Below are 18,232 nucleotides of genomic sequence, written 5' to 3'. Positions count from 1 at the left end.
TAGAGAGATTTGTAGAGAGAGAGATTGTTCAAGTTTTGTTGGGTTGATGATGTACAGGAAACTGAGGATGGTGTTGGGTGGAGGAAGAGAGGGTTGTTATATATAGAGGTAGGGGAAGGAGAGAAGCACACACAAGAAACCAAGGGTACTAGGGAATCATGATTGACCACAAAAAATAACCATAGTTGACCCCAACAACAATTTTATAATTCGGAAGTTTGAAGCGCGTATGGGGTCATCGTTTTAAGCCTCAAGGGGAGTGGGGAGTGTTTGAAAATGGTTCATGTGTGGCATGACTTTATGGCTTCTAGTCCCAGTGTTATGGCTTCTATTCCCACATTACAACTAGCAAACTGGATTGGAGATGCGTATAATCTCCCAACTCACACACATTAATTAGTATAACATTCTTCCCGATGGTCTTATTTCCGCCAAATCCGTCCATTGGCATTCTCCCTAATGAAGCCCTAGGGTTGTCTTTGATTAATACAAGGTAGAGCTGGCCTATTTAGTATCGCCAAATTTGGCTGATTGCATCACTTGTAGGAATAGTACGTGATTGCTGAAGTTACCGAATGTTTGGCAACGAGATCAACCTGAAAGTCAGATGTTTAAACAGATCAAAGCCTAGAGTTATAACATGTAGAGGGTGGGTGAGCACCTAATTCCTTTCATATCAAAAACCCATAAATCATTTATTAAATGCTCAACCGTGGATAGAAACGTACTACATGCTTTTATTTCAAAAAGTATTGGCAATTTTTTCATTTTTCACAGGGACAGTGAAAGCAAAAAGCTTTCAAATAAATTTAACTGCCCTTGTTTCTTGTGGTTATTCATAGATTAGTCCACTTTACCTGCTACAATTTTGTTGATGATGGAATATTGGTTTGATGAGACTCTTGCTATTATTACTAATGCTCTGTATTAGGCTGATTATTGTAATGTCTGTATTGGTACTCGACGTTCAGGTATATATTATGACCCCAGCTATACTATCCTTAAATAAGAACAAATATGATCGTGCGGACGAGGCCTCTCAGCTTAACTGGGTTTCAAACCCGTTTTTGAAAGAAAAAAAAAAAAACAAGAAGATCCTCTCTTATATTATATCTCACAATAAATGATAATTACCACTTATAGTATAGACGAGATTCCAAACAAACAAATTTACAATGAGATGTATATGATTCGGTTAAGATGACATACTGGCATGTATGTCAAGAAAATTTGACTTATACCTATATATAAACAAGAGACTTCTTATACATGTATTTGTTAGAGATTTCGGATATCATTTCTGGACATACTCTAGATGTTTATTATAGTCAGGGATTTAGGCTCGATATCCCCCCCCCCCTGTATTCAATAATTTCAGTAATCAATACTTGAGGGCCACTGCACTTTTGAATAACCAAGAGACTGTGCATAGTTACTTTATATGTTGCCATCAAGTTGGAGTTTAGTGAAGATGAACAAAAGTTAGGGTACTCGAAGACGTAAACATAGCAATCCATGTTAGCATCTATAAAGGCTTTGGGTCCTTTTGGATTAGATTAAAGCATATATAATAACATATGCATGTTCTAGACTCAGAAGTACGCGCGTATATAGCTGCTTAATTAATCATATGTATATTATACAGTAATATTTAAATAAATGTATCCAATATATATTTTGAATTGAAAATCATATGTTGTACGTGCATTGTTCATCTTTGACAGTTTTGACACGTTAACTGGACCGCCCGGAGACGTACGTACTTGTTTACTTTCCTTTGGATCGATCACGAGTTCATGACGCGTCCAGGTCAAAATGGAGACTTGAATTTCAGTAAAGATATATAGAGCCAGGTTTCTGAAAATTGTTTCTTCTTTGATTGTGTGCTGTTACTACTTTAACACACACTAAATTTGAAAATTGAAATGATTCCTTCACATTTGTTTTTCTTTTGGCATACCCTAATAGATATAGAGTTCTACATACGTAGATGGAAAGAATATTAATTCGTTAGCTTTGGCATAGTTCTATCAGGATGTCCTTTTCTCCTTTGGATCGATGCTTCTAAATAATTTCATTCTTTTGAAAGGGATCGATGGATTGGCCTTTTATGCGGTTATTAGGTTATTCATTTCCAATCAAATCAAATGTGTTAACAATGCGCATCTGCTTTTCGAGGACAACTGTATGCAAGTCTAGATTACTGTGTACCGAAGAAGGTGTAATTATAGAGGATATCAAACGAAGTTAAGGGCCATTTGATCTTCAGTGGTTGCCTCCGCACTTAAATTTTTAAGATTGAAATTTCATGAATTTTAGGTACGATCAGATAAGTACGTGGACTTGTAATACTTAAACTCATGATGCCAGTGAACGGTCCTAAGGAACCTATGCTGTTGGTTGCAACTGATTGTCATGACTTGTCATGATATCACCTTTTGATTTCACAAGCTTTGGCGACTGGTTGCTACTCAAGTTGTAATTGGTCGCAATTACTCTCAATAGTAACCACGATCTGTCGGGGCTTTACTAGCAATTGTTTAGGAGTACTAAGAAGTTCGAATTTTCTTATTTTTCTTAGGTCTTGTTTGGTTCGCGGGTTTGATGGCTTGAGAAAGAAAAGAGATTGACTTCATGTTTGGTAAGCACAAGGAGAGGAATAAGTTTTCCAAAGCAAAGGAAAGGAAAAAGTGGGGAAGAATTAATCCTTCCATACCCCCATAAGGGATTCATCATTTTCCATTACTCATTCATTGTATTACTTATTTACATTTTATTATTTTATTACATTAATAATTATTGTCAACTCTTTAGTGTTACCAAACATAGAAATGGAAAGCTTATAGAAATCTTAATTTCTTAATTTCCAATCTTATAGGAAAGACAAATTTATTATTTTCCTTTTTGTGAACTAAACGAGTCATTTCTACCCTTTTTCCTAACTCTCTTCCTCGGCTTCATATATTGTTTAGTTATGTGAGCTGCATCGATAGTTTCCAACTCTCCCATATCGGAAGTCCAAGATGGGACTCACATTATGTAAGATCATCGAGTTTAAACAAAAGTTGAGAAGAAGGCCAGGTCCTACATTTTTTTTTTTTCACTAAACTATGCCTCATACTGCTAGAATATGTACTGGCAAATGAGAATCAATTTAGTAGATTTAATTGAAAATTACCAATATATCTTTGAATTCGGCATCCTACTTTAATTTTGAGGTTGCTTCAATCTAGAATATCATACGTTGCTTTGTCGTAAAACAATATTGCTGGAAAAGAGCAACGTCTTTTTGTAGATACGCAACATGAGTTGCATGATTAAAATAGCATGTTGCCCTTAATTGAGGGAGCAAAAAGCTTGGATACACAAATGTCTTAATTGATGAAGCTTAGGTATAAGATATGCCCCAGAGTAGGTTATAAAAGAAAAAGAAAAGAAAAGAATATGTACTGGCAAAGACATCTCTTTAAAGGACGATTAGAAAATAAAGATTTCAATAATTATGCAAAACTGTGTAATAGAAATGATCAGAGAGACAGAGACAATTCCTTATGTATACTGTCTGTGATTGTGATCCACTTCTAAGATGTTCATATATTCATTTGAAATCAGTTGTCCATCCTCTATGCTCATAAAAACAAGCATACGCAACTCCAGAAACAGAATTAGGGTGTTGTTAATTTCGAATATATAAACACTAACCATGGAGATCATTGCAGAACCCAAATCTCACCACCCTCTTCCCTATCCTCGTCTTCCAAAATCACACTCAACTTTGCCATAGAGGTATAACTTCCACCACCACCATGGCGTCCGCTTCTCCCTCTTCTTTTCCTCACTGTGTCTCGATGAACGCCAAAACTGCCGCTGCCGGCTGCCATCTTAGGCTTGACATCCTTCTTAATAGTACTACATACAATTTGATCATCCCCTCCTTTACAACAACACCTATTACTCCGTCTCATATTGCCAAGCGCCAAACTTGCCCTAACAGCCAAAGCCGCCATCTCATCTGCCTGAAGCGGCTTATTCAACCAACTCACCGGCAACACAAAGTAAAGCTGACCCAGCTGAAGCTCTTCTTCCCCATTAACAGCTGTAACAAAGCCTCCGACATCCATGTCGTCGGCGTCACATACAAAGCCCGGGGAGCTGATCTTCTGGAGTACGTAACTGGGTCTGAGAATTCTTGGAGCTGCCCGTCTTGGAGAATCAGTTCGGCTGTGGCCACGGAGGTTGACGAGCTGCAAATGCCCATTTAGATAATGAGTCATTTTGGTTAGGACTTCGAAGTTTAAAGGAAGATCTACGCGTTTGTTTTGTTAATTTGATTGTATAATTATTTAGTTTTGGTTACTCTTTAATTAAGGGATCCCAACAGATATTTTACTTTATTTGTGTCAACTTTTCTTGCAACTTGGGATTGATCGCCATTATCTTGGACCAATCTCTTCCAACAGTTGTTTGGATATATACGGTGATCCATATATTTATGAGAAATACTTAATTGCTTTAAAAAATATTTACTTTATTTGTCATGATTGAATTTGAGCATACCTAAAACATGATTCAACCTATATATAAGATATTTTGATACTATTTGTTGCAGCGTCTTTACAACTTGTACACTCTCGTATATAGTATATACTCTCATTTTCCTTTCATATAAAACTAATTAAATCATGAAATAGAAAGAATTAATTATATTTCCATAGAAGTTGATCAAGTAGATCCAAGGCTTGACAATGGCAATTAACTTCTTTTCGTATGGAAGAAGAAGCATTCCATATATTGGCGAAGAAGCATTCCATAGAAGTTGAAATTTAATTATTCTTTTTGAGAGATATGTCATTCACAAACAACTTACTTCATCATCACTTCAGCGAGATCTGAAGCAGAAATCTTGAATCGCTGTTCTGGTTTTCTGGTATGGGAGAGGTTTATGGTTTAGGCTGTTTCTTGCCTCTTCATTTTTTGAAGATCATTTGTAAATATCAGATAGAACAAAATGGTAAATAGAACTGCTTTGATAATCAAATATGCACCACAAAGACAACACAACAATTTGCTAACACAGTGTAAACCTCTCCACTGAGGAAACTTCACTGCATGGCTTGTAACGTAGCCAACACGAAAAATCAATCCACTATAAATCAAATGAGTTTACAGTATATAAGTAGTGTTGTTCACAACAGTCACTGTCACTTAGCAACAAATGCTAACTTGATTTATAACTGATCTAACTTCTTACTTAATCACCACACTATCAATATAAGCCTATCTTCCAATCTTCCTTGATCTCAACATCTCACTGATCTTGACAATGAAGTATGCAAGTGACAGAGTATGCAAGGAACCGAAACATATAACATGCAAAGAGAGTTTTTCAGAAAATGATTTGTGTAAACATTTGCAACACAAGGAAACAACTTTTGATACCCAAAAACTCTACACACATAAATAAGTTTGAAAACCTTATATAGAGGAGCAAGACTCCCTCTTAATCAAATCTCTTCTTAACACCGAAGAAGATAAATATGGAAAGGTTTTAAAACTGTTTTTAATATGCAATCAAATCTTTTCTAACTGTAAGCAATCAATATCTCTATCTGATATGCATGTTGAAAAACCTTTTAATGCAGATGAGTATATCAAATCAATCTAACCGATATGCATATCAATTTAGAATCATGCAAAATGATATGAATTAAAAGACACCTTTATCTCAAGATCAGTGAGCATGATTTCCTTGATTTTCTCTTGGTGATCTGATTCTGCAATCTTCTTTTATAGCCTTGAGTCACCGGAAAGGCAGGAGAAATATTCTCCCAATCCTCTGCTCCTTCTGCTCTCCTAGTGACCTTGGGAAAGCATGTGTTGAATGGTAATAGCCCAATATACTTACACCATTGTTCTTCGATTTGGTTAAATAACCTTGATTTTTCTATGATTTCGATGTTTGTTCATTACTTTAAATTTCTTTCATATTTTTAACTAAATAATGTGGTATGTGTTTGACACAAAAGTTAAAACACGTTAAAAAAAGAGTGGTTTTACTGACACACTCATATTCTCTATTCACACACTTGACACTCCCTCTCATTTTCTATTACTTTAATTTAATTTTTTATTATAAAATACCATAATTACCCTCCCTTGCAATTATGTTTTTTTTTTCCTTCCTATTTTCAGTTTAGCAAGTCAATCATCCCTAGTTTTGTCCGCCTGCCTCCTTCTGTGACTTTGTGAGCTCTGTCTTTAAAACTCTTTTTTCTCTTTTTTCCCCTACCAAAAACTAGTAAAAAAAAAAATCACCATCCAACCAAAAGGCGATTCTTCAAAATATAGAGACCAATTTAGAAGCAAAAAAATTACCCAATTTCTTACTAGTGAAACACATACAGAAATAAATATGATGAAATTATTCAAGCAGTGATATCAATTCTAAGTTAAAACCCAAAATGAATAGACCCACATAACTACAAAGCCGAAGGAAATCAAAACCTTAATATTAAAATTGTATTTAACAAGTGCACCAAATAATTTCAGTTAACATCACATTAGAGAGATAGAATGAATATGCTAGATAAGTTTTTTATGGAAAAAAAAATGGAAAAAATATTTTTGAAGATAGAGCTCATAGAAGGAGGAGGGCAAATAAGACTAGGGATGAATGACTTGCTAGATAGAAAATAGAAAATAGAAAAAAGAAAAAAGAAACATAATTGCAAGGGAGAGTACGTAGTTAGGGTAATTTGTAAACAAAATTGAATTAAAGTAATATAAAAGGAGAGGGGGTGTGTGAATAGAGAATATGGGAAAATTCTACAATGTGTTAACGTATGACATACATACAATTGCCTTAAAAAGTGGTAAAATGAGTCCTCAAAATAGTACTATTAGTCCTTAAAGTAGTAACATGAGTCCATAAAGTGGTAAATTTTCTTAGTTACCACATGAGTTCTCAAAATAGTAATATTAGTCCTCAAAGTGGTAACATCAGTCCTTAAAGTGGCAAATTTTCTTAGTTTACCATATGAGTCCTCAAAATAGTAATATTAGTCCTCAAAGTGGTAACATGAGTCCTTAAAGGGATAAAAATAGTTGATGTATGAAAAATGTTAACATACCATAGCTGTACCCGAGAATATGAATATGTCAATAACACCACCCTAAAAGAACTCGTCCAAATAAGTTAGAATTCAACTCCCAATCCATTATTACTCCCTTTCATCGATTAATAGAAAAAAGATCGCAACAGAAACTTGGGTTCTCAAGAGTAAGAGCGCCGCAATGTCTTTAATCTCAAAAGTTGAGGTTTTCACTGTGTAACCAAAATTATTCTTTTCTGTGTGAATTTTTTATTTCTGCCCAGTAAGAATTGCAACGTGTCTATCAATTCCCGATTTTCAGAAAACACGTTTTGTCCTAGTATTTTCACAAGTTCTGTTTGGTCCTTTGTTCTCAATCTTCTTTGCTTCTTAAATTGGTGTATAACATGTACAATAAGTGTACACCATTGTATAAATATTTGTGGATTTATATATAAATATATTGTGTTTCTTTTTAAAAAACAACACATTTGCACTTTAATCACTTTTAAGGCACAGTGTAGGCCATATTTACGGCATATATTTGCATGAAGTAAATGTCTTTTACGACACCAGTTTTATATACTGCTAGACAAAAGGCTTCACACGACACCTCTCAGACGACGTAACACTGTTTTCCGTGGTGTGAATAATTTCTCATTATTGAGACGACGGTTGTAAAATTTCCGTCTTCTAATATGAATTCAACCAACGGGTGTTTTTCATGCTGGAATTATGTATTGCTTCAGAAGACGTTTATAAATGGAAGCGTGGTGTGAGGTTGAATTATTATAGAGGCAGCAAGTTTCTCACAATTTGGTATTCCTCAGCATGTAGTGGTGATACGACGGTTTGTTTAAAACCGTGGTATGAATTCATAGATTTGCAAGTGCAAAACATGTCCACCAACATTCCCTCCAACATTTCCCTCCATTCACCCCTCCAAATCCATTTCCCTCTTACCGGACAACAAGAGGCGGCAAAACTGAAAATTTTAAAGTGGCATTCAGACAACATATATGTGGAAAAACATGGTCTGATGCCTTGTACATATATGTGAATCAACATTAATGGCCGTGTCCTAGCTAGCTAGACAACTACACTAGCATATATCCATTCAGACCAAATTATTAGAACACTAGAGAAAAAGTCTTTCCAAAACTAATGCCTTAGCTTAGACCAGCCCACGCCTATACCCCGACACGGCATTCACTCCACAAAACCCCACAAATCGACTCACCCCGACTCTCTCTCCAACTCACTCCGACTCTCTCGCTGTCTGACTCACTCCACAGCCACCCCGACTCTCTAGTACCCAACTCTCGTGGTAGCATTCACTCTCTTTCCAAAACTCCACTGCTACTCTGACAATCTCTTTCCCAATCCCCGACTCTGAAGCCCTTGACCACGAATCCACCGCCTCCGAGATCTCTCTGGTACCCCTCCGATTCTCCCCTAGTCGAGCGAGCTGGGCGCTGGGAATAAAGTCGGCGGCCTAGGCGGGGCTGGACGGCTCTGGACTGTCGGAGCCTAGGCGCTTTCTCCCTTTCTGGGTTCGAAATTAAGAAGGAACGCCGCTCCTCGATCAGTCAATTCTCAGACTCTCAGTCTCTCACCGAGTCTCCGGCCAGCTCTCTAGCTCTCTAGCTCGCCGGTAAATCGAATTTCTCTGGGTTTTTGTCTTTCAATAGAATTTCTGGGTTTCAATCTCACAATTTTTGATTTTCTGGGTTCGATTTTCAGGGCTTTCTGGGTTCGATTTTAGGTTCGATTTCTGGGTTCAAGGCTTAAAGGTCGGTGATTCTTCAACCACGAAGCTTGGTGATTCACTGATTCTTCAAGCTCAATTTCTGGGAATTCTGGGTTCGATTTCTGGGTTTAAGGCTTGAAGCTCGGTTCAACCTCGAAACTTGGTGATTCTTCATGCTTGATTTCTGGGTTCAAAATTCAAACTCGGTGATTGACTGATAGTTGAAGCTCGATTTCTGGGTTTTGGATTCTGCAAGCTCGGTGATTTCTGGGTTTTGTGGTGAGTCATTGTCTCAACTCTCAAAGTATCAAACTGTGATTCTGTGAATGTTATCAAACTGTGAGTCTGTGAATGTTTAGTTGCTGGGTATTGTATTGAACTGTGATGAACTGATGACCGTGTTGTTGATGAGTAGTCAGAGCAGATGACTCATGGTTTCCGTTGTCTTGTAACTCTTGTTGTCTTGTTGAGTTGTTGATGAGAATCATGAGATTAAGTTTGATTGTTTGGACTGCTCTGTTTTGGTCCTTTTGGACAGTTTCTGTGAGTGTTTTGGTCCTTTTTATTCTGATGGTAATTGAATTTGTTGGGTTGCAGTGAGGCAGATGTGTATCTATTCAGTGGTTGCATTAAGTCGTGGAAAAACCTCTTTTTTGTGAGACCTGATGCTGTGTTTAATGGGAAGAAACCTTCAGTCTCTCATATCTTCTCTCAGTCTCTCTTTTCTTTCGTTTTGTCATGGAACCTGATGGTAAGTCCTCGATCTTCCTCTTCCTTTCTCTTTTTTCTTGTTCGCTCTATGTTATGGTGATTGGGATTTAGGTTTTTGAATTCTCGATCTCATTGAAAGTTAGGATATTAATTTGGGATTAATTTGTCAGGGTATGAGAATGTGAAATTGGGGGTTAGGGTTTCTGTTTCTCAATTTGAATTTATGTTACTAATGATTGTTGACAGATTTCTTCTATGTTTAATATGAGATTGGAGATATAGTTAAAGGGAGGACGGTGAGCATTGCGGAGGTACAGTTCGCGACAGCAAAAATGTCACGGTACCCGGTCTCGATTGTGGATAGCCAAGCCATTGCCCAAAACATAAGGTCAGCCCTCGTCAATTAAAGACTGCATTTGTTACATTCAAGGACGCCGAAGCTCTTGAAATCGCCCTCTTGTTATCGGTATATATGTACTCAAATTGCTTTCCTCTCTCTTGGAATTGAAGTCAGTGTGCTTAGTAATTCTATTCTCTTCATAAGAAATATTTATGTCTTTACTCTTTTTTTTTAATAGGTTTTTTCTCTTAATTAAACTTGGGAACACTCGAGGTTTTATCTCATGTGCCTTATCAGATTACAGCCATCAGAGCAGGCTTCTTCTTCAATGTATACTTTTAACGGATTTTGATTTTTGTTTGGGTGTAATTTTCAATGAGCATGCATCTTCTTCTGTTTGGCTATAGATATTGAAAAAAATAACTTGCGTTTTGGATTGCAGGGAGCAACAATGGTTGATCAGATTGTGACTATCTGTTGAATGACCAAATAATGAGATGCCAGTAAGTTTACTTGAAAGTTGTCTGCAATTTGTTGTTTCCTTTGGCCAAAACTTGCTGTTTATTATTGCAATTTATGCAGGAAGTAAAAATGATGAAAAGTGCTGTTTGTGCTGCATTTGCTGAAAGAGTTTCATCAAATGCTGAGGTAGCTAATAACAACACCACACATCTAACACTTTTAAGAATTGTAACCTGTTGAAAACAAATTCTATACAGGGAAGTAAGTACCTTTTTGCTGTATGTGAGATTTTGCCTGGAAATGGAAACAAGTGTAGAGAACTTATGACAATATTTTAGGGTCTTTATGTAGGTGAATGTTTAATTCTTTGGGCTTTTCAGTGACAGAAGGATGATTGAAATTGATTATGTTTTCCTGTTATTTTCGTGTTAACAGTAGCATCAATCATACTAAACTGTGAGTGAGAACTGTTGATTAGGTAGAATTATGTTTGATTGCGTGATCTTGATTTAAAGTCTAGCAAGAGAGCTTTACCCCTTTTGTATACTTGCACATTTTACCTTAGTATACATCCCTCTCTCACTTTGTCTAATTCCTAAGGTCACTTTGTTTATATATGAACATTTTGGTACTAGGTGTTGCGGATCCTGATGGAACTTGGCGAAACTGCAAGCTCAATATAAAGAACTGCTCATCCGCTCAGCTCAAAACCATTCAAAGTCAGTCTCACAAAAGACATTAATTTCTAATCTATAGTAGACCAATATTAGATCGTTGTTTACATGGCATTTAAATTCTGTTAGTATTTTACAGATTTCGGGTTGCTATCAATGGAATTTTATGGTGTAGTGGTTGTTTCAAATTTGTGTGTGCATTTTTGGCTTTGATATTGAATTTTTTGAAAGTTTCAGAGTTGGATTTGAATCTTGAGTACAAGCCAGATGTCAGGGAAGACTTAGAGGCTGTGGGGAAGAAACTTGAAGAATGCACCGGACAATCATGTGGAAGATGGAGCAGTGACGAAAGCTTTTGAAGTGATAGAGAGAAATTTGTTTAGGTAGAAGTTGTACTGAGGCTAGAAGTTGGTCTTTTTTGGGTTGGCCTTAATTGTAGTTCGCCTTATTTTGTGATCCCTTATTTTGTGGATACATCGGATCCATTTAGAATGCTATGGGATTATAACAGCTTTCTATTATGATTAAATTACCATTCTTTTGGTCATTTTTGCTTCCAGAATCTGAATTTTGCCATTACAACAATAGTAGGAAAATATGTCATTTGATGAGGTTTTTAGGGTACAATCAAACAAAATTTCTGCAATTCAGACGACGGTTTGTATTGATATCATGGTCTCATATGTCATGGTACAACAGTTTGAGTTATATGTGTCGTGTGAAAGCACACATGCACTGAATTTTTAAGTCATCACACCACATTTTCCTAAAAAGCGTGGTCTCAGTAGAAGTCACACCACGCTGGAATCCTAAAACCGTGGTATGAGTGGAAGTCACACCACGCTGGAATCCTAAAACAGTGGTATGAGTAGAAGTCACACCACGACATATTTCTGTCGACAGCATGTCGGCAGATCTGCCGGTCCATCAGATGACGAAGTCAGCTGCAAACCGTCGACCCAATGATCGGTATACGACGGTTGAAAACCGTCGTCTGACAGCATTTCATCAGACGACGCCTCGATAGACCACGGAAATGCAAAACGTGAGACGACAGTTTTAAACCGTCGTGTGAAGCCTTTTGTGTAGTAGTATATATACTGCACTTTTTTACAACGTAAATCACTAATTAAGGTGCTTAATAGGTGCACTTTGCAGGCTGTAAAAGATTCTTTTTACTATAGTGCTTCATGACCTTATAAGTTGCCTGCCCAAGATCAAAACCCTAGAAGAAATCACAAAAAAAAAAAAAAAAAAAAAAAAAACAACGAGCTGAGGACCTCAATCGGGTTCAAAAGATCTAAGGATCAAGCTTGTTGGACGAGTACATGACATACCTTTCAAGCCCCGAATGAAGACATACTAAGACTTCACATGTTAGATCGCTAACAAAAGACGATGTAGTCTTGGATGCATTTTTCAAATTTCTAGTGTTTTTCATGGAAGTTTTGGAATTAACTGGTGAAGCACAAAATTTTTCTTGTTTTACCATCTATTTGGTTAAAAAAAATTATGCAATTAACTGCAATAGTTCTATAGTAAAATATAAAAAAAGATTAATTTTGTCAAAAAAAAAAATGTTGACAAAATCTCATAATTAAATCCCTTCAGTCAAGAAAATTGCTCAAACAAGTCATTTAAATAATTCACCACTTATATCTCTTCATTTTAAGATCCCATCTCCTCATAATCCCTTCACCTTATAGTCCCATCACCTTGAAATTCCTTGGAAAATATATCCAAATCCCCTACCCAAACACTGCCTAAGAGAAATGAAGGAGCACACCCTCTAATTCCTTGCTCTTGGAGCTTTGATCTTAGCCCTTTAGGCCTCAATATCAGTTGCTCATAGATATATAAGAACAACACTAGCAACCCAACCACCAATACTGACAATATGATCTTTGCTACTACCACTAACAGCTCTGCTTCAATTTTTTGACCTTCCATTTGCTGCTGCTTGTAAATCTTCATTTCAAATTATAGGGTATATGACTATTATTCAATACTGACAACCCTATAGAAGATCAAATTTCCCAAAAGAGAGAGTGAGTAGAGAGTATGCGACCACAATACTACTCAATACCTTATCAATGCTTTCCCTATTGAATTTCAATAACCAAGGAAAATTGAAGTAGAGTACTCACCAAGAATTTGCTGCAACTATTCTGCAGTGAAAATCATAACGTCTAGGAAATTCACAAAAAAGTTGTAATCCTAGATGAGTTATGAATCACAAAATTCTACTCAGATTTACACGGAGTAATTTGATTACTTTATGCAACATATTGAAAGATCAAAAGTCAAAGCATCAGTTTTTAAAAAAGGACTGCATGCAGAGCCTACACTACCATTTTCCAATTAAAATCTAAAAAACTCATAAAGCAAAAGGCAATTAACACCCCAAAGTTCCAAACTTTCCTACCCATTCGGGCCATTTCACTTCAAAACCTCAAAACCCATAAAACCCAAAAGCCAAAAAAATAAAAAGATCCAAACTTTTAGATGGGGATTACCTTTTGATGACTTGAATACTGATGGCGGGTCCACGAAATCAGCTTATGGCTGCATTCGTGCGATCACAATCCAAGCACACGGTAATGAGCCTTCCACTAGGCGACAGCTGGTGCAGACCCCAGCACACACCACTGCCTATATCTAGGGGGTCTCACCTCAAGCTCCAGGTATTCATTCCAATCCACTCACTCTAACTCTTTCCTAAACTCATAGTCAACTTCCGCTTTTCCCTATGCCTAAGTACAGAACATTCTGGATTTCCTACTAACTATTTCCTTTGTTGTAGGTTTATGAGCAGAGGTCATGAGCGAGCCAGGTTACGGTCTCCTTCTGCTCAACTAACCCGTCCGGATTCATGTAAAAACAAATATAAAAAACCATACCATAATACCATTCTCGGCCAGCAGAACACCTTGCAGAGATCGATCGCATGCAAGAATGAATCAATACCTCCCTCGATTTCCAAAAAACCCAAGCGCATATATTCAACAATGAATCAAGCCCTAAACACAATAAATTAATTAGCAATCAAATAATGAACAAAACCCCATAAAAAATAAAAGATCCAAAACAAGATGGATCATATCATACCCGAGTAGTGAGCAAACTCAGAGGCAAGAGAAAGGAAAAATTCAGACGCAAGCTGATGATCAACTTTTATACTTAGGTGAATAGTAGAATCTTTAAAAACAAAAGAAATAAGGGCAAAAAAGTGTTTTTATCAACGGATCAGTTTGAGTCAGCTGTAACAACCCGGAATTTTAATTATATATTAGATTGTGTGATAATATTTTCTTTACTAGATTTTGTGTGTGTGTGTTAGAGAAGTCTATTACCCATTACATATAGACTTGTGAGGAAGCTAGTTTTACTTGATTGGTTTAAACATTTTCATATGAGACCTTATAAACCCAATCAATGAATCTCTTTTTATGTTTGAGTGCTAATCATAGGATCGATTCATAGCTTAAAATAGATTAGTTAATCAAAATGTAAGTTATCATATTTTAGTATGCAGTGGAAATGAGACATCTTCGACAGTGTCATCAATTCTAATGTAGCAGCTGCAAATTGATATTGATATGCCTTGGTCAATAAGCTCATGTATCATTCTGCTCAAATATGCAGACATTTTTTGTTAGAGATAAGTGTAGCAAAATCAAATCCAATATATATAAACAAGATGGAGTAGCTTTAATAATCGAGCATATTTAGCTTAAGGTGAGAATATTTAAGGACAATGCCTTAATAGCTCCTACTATCAAAACTTTTAACTAAGGTTTGAACTGAGAAGGTTGTACAAAGTCTATTCTTATAATCACATTGGCTCTTGTTCAGCGAGAAGGTTTCCTAGTAGAATGAGGTGGTGAAGCTAAAAGCTCAAGGTCTTAGACTATGATTAGTCTTTTGACACCTCCTACTCATGGAATATATAACTTTACTATATGTTAGTATATTGTAAATATGTAATCTTGATGATCAAGTTATATCTAGATAAGACCATTCATGTCAATCACTTCATTGTGCTTGGTGATTAAGTCATTAAGTGATAGGTTTTGACAAACACATCTATATGCAGATTTTATTATAATTGTTTTGCTTGATGGCCAAGAACTTGACTAGTATAAATAGCAGCTATCTACTTGATTCATATCCACACTACAATGAGAGCAATAGAACAACAGAACGTGAGTGAGGGAGACAGAGAGAAAGGAGTAGAATAATATGTGAGAATAGAGAGGGAAGAAGAGGAAAGGAAAGAGGTAGAATAAAGAGAAGGTAAGGCATGATTACGAAGATTAGTTTCGGAGAATTAGATTTGGGATTCAAAGGTTTGTTTCTAAAATATATTTCTATTTCTATGGAACTTTGTTAATGTGTTTTGGCTCAGTTCTCGTCTAAGTTGGCTTAATATTTTCCACAGTTAATAACTTAAGTGATTTTCAAACAGAATGCAAGCATATAAACAGATTAAGATGATAAGAAAGTTGGCTTTCTTAAGGTGGGTGTCCTGAGTAAATTCTTAGGTTGTTGTTTGGGTTGGAATTGTTATTTTGACTTAACAACAAGAGATTAGAGTGATCAAAGAATCTATATGCACCAGTTTAACTACCTTAGACTGAGCAGTAACCTCAAACATTAGTTTGTAGGCATTGGAGAAAGCTAGAACAAGTTTCTGCATTATAATCATTTAGTTAACTTTGAGCAACCATATCTTTTGATCTAGACCTTCATTTTAGAAACCATTTGCATGTCTCGAAAGCTTATAATGTAAGCTTGATATCTATATAGTTTTGTACAATTTCATTAAAAATTCATTGGTTAAGTTTGAGGTTAAAAACATAGGTCTATGTTCTGTAAATCAGTTTTTCTGAGTTTTTGACCCAGTTTCGTTTTTACCAAAAATTGTATGTTTCGATTAGGTATTTGAAGTTGGAGTCTTCATAAAAGTCTCAGTAGACATCTTGAAGATCATTTCATAATTGTAATCTGATAAAAATAATTTTCTAGATTAAATTATGATTTTTTGAAGTTGAGGGTCTGCATCAGAAAACTCTGCAATTATCACAATGTTTCTGTTTGTTCTGTTTCATTTGAACAGTACATTATCTTTATTCAAACTTGTTTAGGTCAACCATAAACTGAACATAGATATTCTTATCTTTTCAACAAAACTTGTGACACCATTTTCCGAATTCATTTGAGATACTTATGTCGTTGTGAAATTGGCTAGCCATTTCTGTTTTTCGTCATAACAAATCTGTAAGACATTTTGGTTGGTCAGTTAGCACTTCAATGAAATCTAAATGGCTTGCGATTTTAGGTACTATTTTCTTAAGACATAAGCTCGATATTGAGGATTGTTCTTAAGGCAGAATCATAGCTTTGTGTTTAAAATAAATTATGTGCTTATGCATAGGAAATGTGAATTGTACTTGGATATTTACTTTTTATGCAGGAACATGTATCTATACAATAGCTTGGAATCCATGTAGGGGATCTGGGGAACCTCTACTCAACTGTATTGTACGCATATATGTTGCTTGACATGTTTGTTATGGAATGAATGCATATTTGATGCAATTACATTGTGAAGTATATATTATCAATTGATGCATCATCCATTGAGTACATATGAAGTATACGGGTGGCAATGGTGATATCTGTAATGCTATTGGTAGAAGAAAGTTTGAAATCATCTTTTGCGCAGTTGAGTCCATAACCTCAGCAGGTACCAGATCCCTGCAGGTATGCCCATTGTTAATGCACAATTAGTATAGGGATGGAAAGGGTAATTCGGGACTGGCAAAAAGGGCATGGACAAGATGACTTGCAAAAGAGGGCTAGGGGATTGATTTTGGGTGGGGGTTAGTTCATATAGTTGAGTACTCTGAGTCACCTTCGTGGTAAAATACATGGTATGGAACATGTAGGCTCAGTTATTCTGCTGTGTGAATTAACGGGAATAGAACATGCATTCATCCATACCATATGATGATTGTATGGTTATCGTTTGTTTGAAGAGGAATAGCTCCTTATTGAGCTACAGATTGAGCTCACCCCTTAACAGTCTTGCAGGTTATTAAACACAAGAACTATGAAGATTAGTGATCGAAAGCAATTAGAGTTAGTTTGAGTTTTGCATATGTAAGATCATTATTCCGGAAGTGAGTACTCTTAGTGATCTTGAGTTGGATTTATCCTTATATCGAAATGAGAAGTCAATTCCATTAATAAAGTATCGATTTTATTTTCTATTTGTTTATTTTTATTTTTACTCACACCTCGGATTTCGGGAAAATATTATTTAAAAAAATTGACTCTAGTTCAGGGTGTGACATTAGCACTGTTCCTAAGCCACAATAACCAAACCCTCAATGTGTGTGTGTGATTACTATATTTAGACGTTGGGGTCTTCTGGGAACTGTAAGTTTTGGGAGTTTTTTGTTCTCCTAAAGAAAACGCATATATGAACTTTAAATTTACTTCTTTTTTACCTTTATTCTTCTGAGTTCTTCTGAGTTCCAAGCCAGTTCTTTATGTGTTTTGCGTTTATAATGATAGTATCAGGTTGGGCTACTTAGTTAATAGCTCTTTGTGACATGTCATTGAGGGGTTACACGTCCATATTATTTATCAATGAAACTTTAATGCTAACAAATAATGGTAATATCACCATGGTAAATGTTATTATTTATAATTATTTTTGAGTGAATTGATGAGTAATTTTGTGGTCTTAAATATCATGTTGTGGTCCGAACCAGAACCAATAGATTTAGGACCCTATTGCACCGAAGAAAAAAAAATCATAGTAAATGGATCTAATAAAAAACAAATACTTTACATGTGAACCAATCGATCAGATCTAATTACATTAGTGCACATCACTCCGGAACTATACTATAATTGTCCGAATTACCACCATCTACACAAACCATGCTAGGACAAATATTAGCCCCCACAAAATTAAATTTCTTTTATTGACTTTTAACAAAAAATAAATAATTATAGGAAATACATTGCCACAATCTTTACAGCAAGCACACCAAACACCAGTGAAAGTGTTAAGGGTAATATAGGAGTGTTGGTTATTTTTACTGTGTTGGTTGTTATTTTTACATAGATTGCTTTAGTATATAAAGAGATTGGATGGTTGTAATCAAAATATTCCAGTCACAATGTAGTC

The 18,232-nt window shown here is 35.9% G+C and overlaps 1 protein-coding gene and 1 long non-coding RNA gene across 3 annotated transcripts; one reads left to right on the top strand and one right to left on the bottom strand.

The window, feature by feature from the left end:
* Positions 1 to 3,396: 3,396 nt before the first annotated feature.
* LOC112174394 lies at positions 3,397 to 4,246 on the bottom strand. The gene has a single exon (XM_024312161.2). It carries the CDS (start codon positions 4,119 to 4,121, stop codon positions 3,711 to 3,713), a length of 411 nt encoding a protein of 136 aa, XP_024167929.2. The 5' UTR covers positions 4,122 to 4,246; the 3' UTR covers positions 3,397 to 3,710.
* A 5,283-nt stretch (positions 4,247 to 9,529) lies between these two features.
* Positions 9,530 to 11,448, top strand: LOC112173692. 2 transcript variants are annotated; one of them, XR_002925663.2, is made up of 6 exons: positions 9,530 to 10,018; positions 10,131 to 10,222; positions 10,335 to 10,395; positions 10,475 to 10,540; positions 10,990 to 11,073; positions 11,266 to 11,448. It is a non-coding gene; the product is annotated as an uncharacterized LOC112173692 (long non-coding RNA). The 2 variants fall into 2 exon arrangements; XR_005802310.1 differs by lacking the exons at positions 10,475 to 10,540; positions 10,990 to 11,073.
* Positions 11,449 to 18,232: the final 6,784 nt, after the last annotated feature.

This window comes from Rosa chinensis, chromosome 6 (genome assembly GCF_002994745.2).
Source record: "Rosa chinensis cultivar Old Blush chromosome 6, RchiOBHm-V2, whole genome shotgun sequence".
In the NCBI taxonomy this organism is placed as follows: Eukaryota; Viridiplantae; Streptophyta; class Magnoliopsida; order Rosales; family Rosaceae; genus Rosa; species Rosa chinensis.
This window is presented reverse-complemented; position numbering and strand designations above follow the sequence as displayed.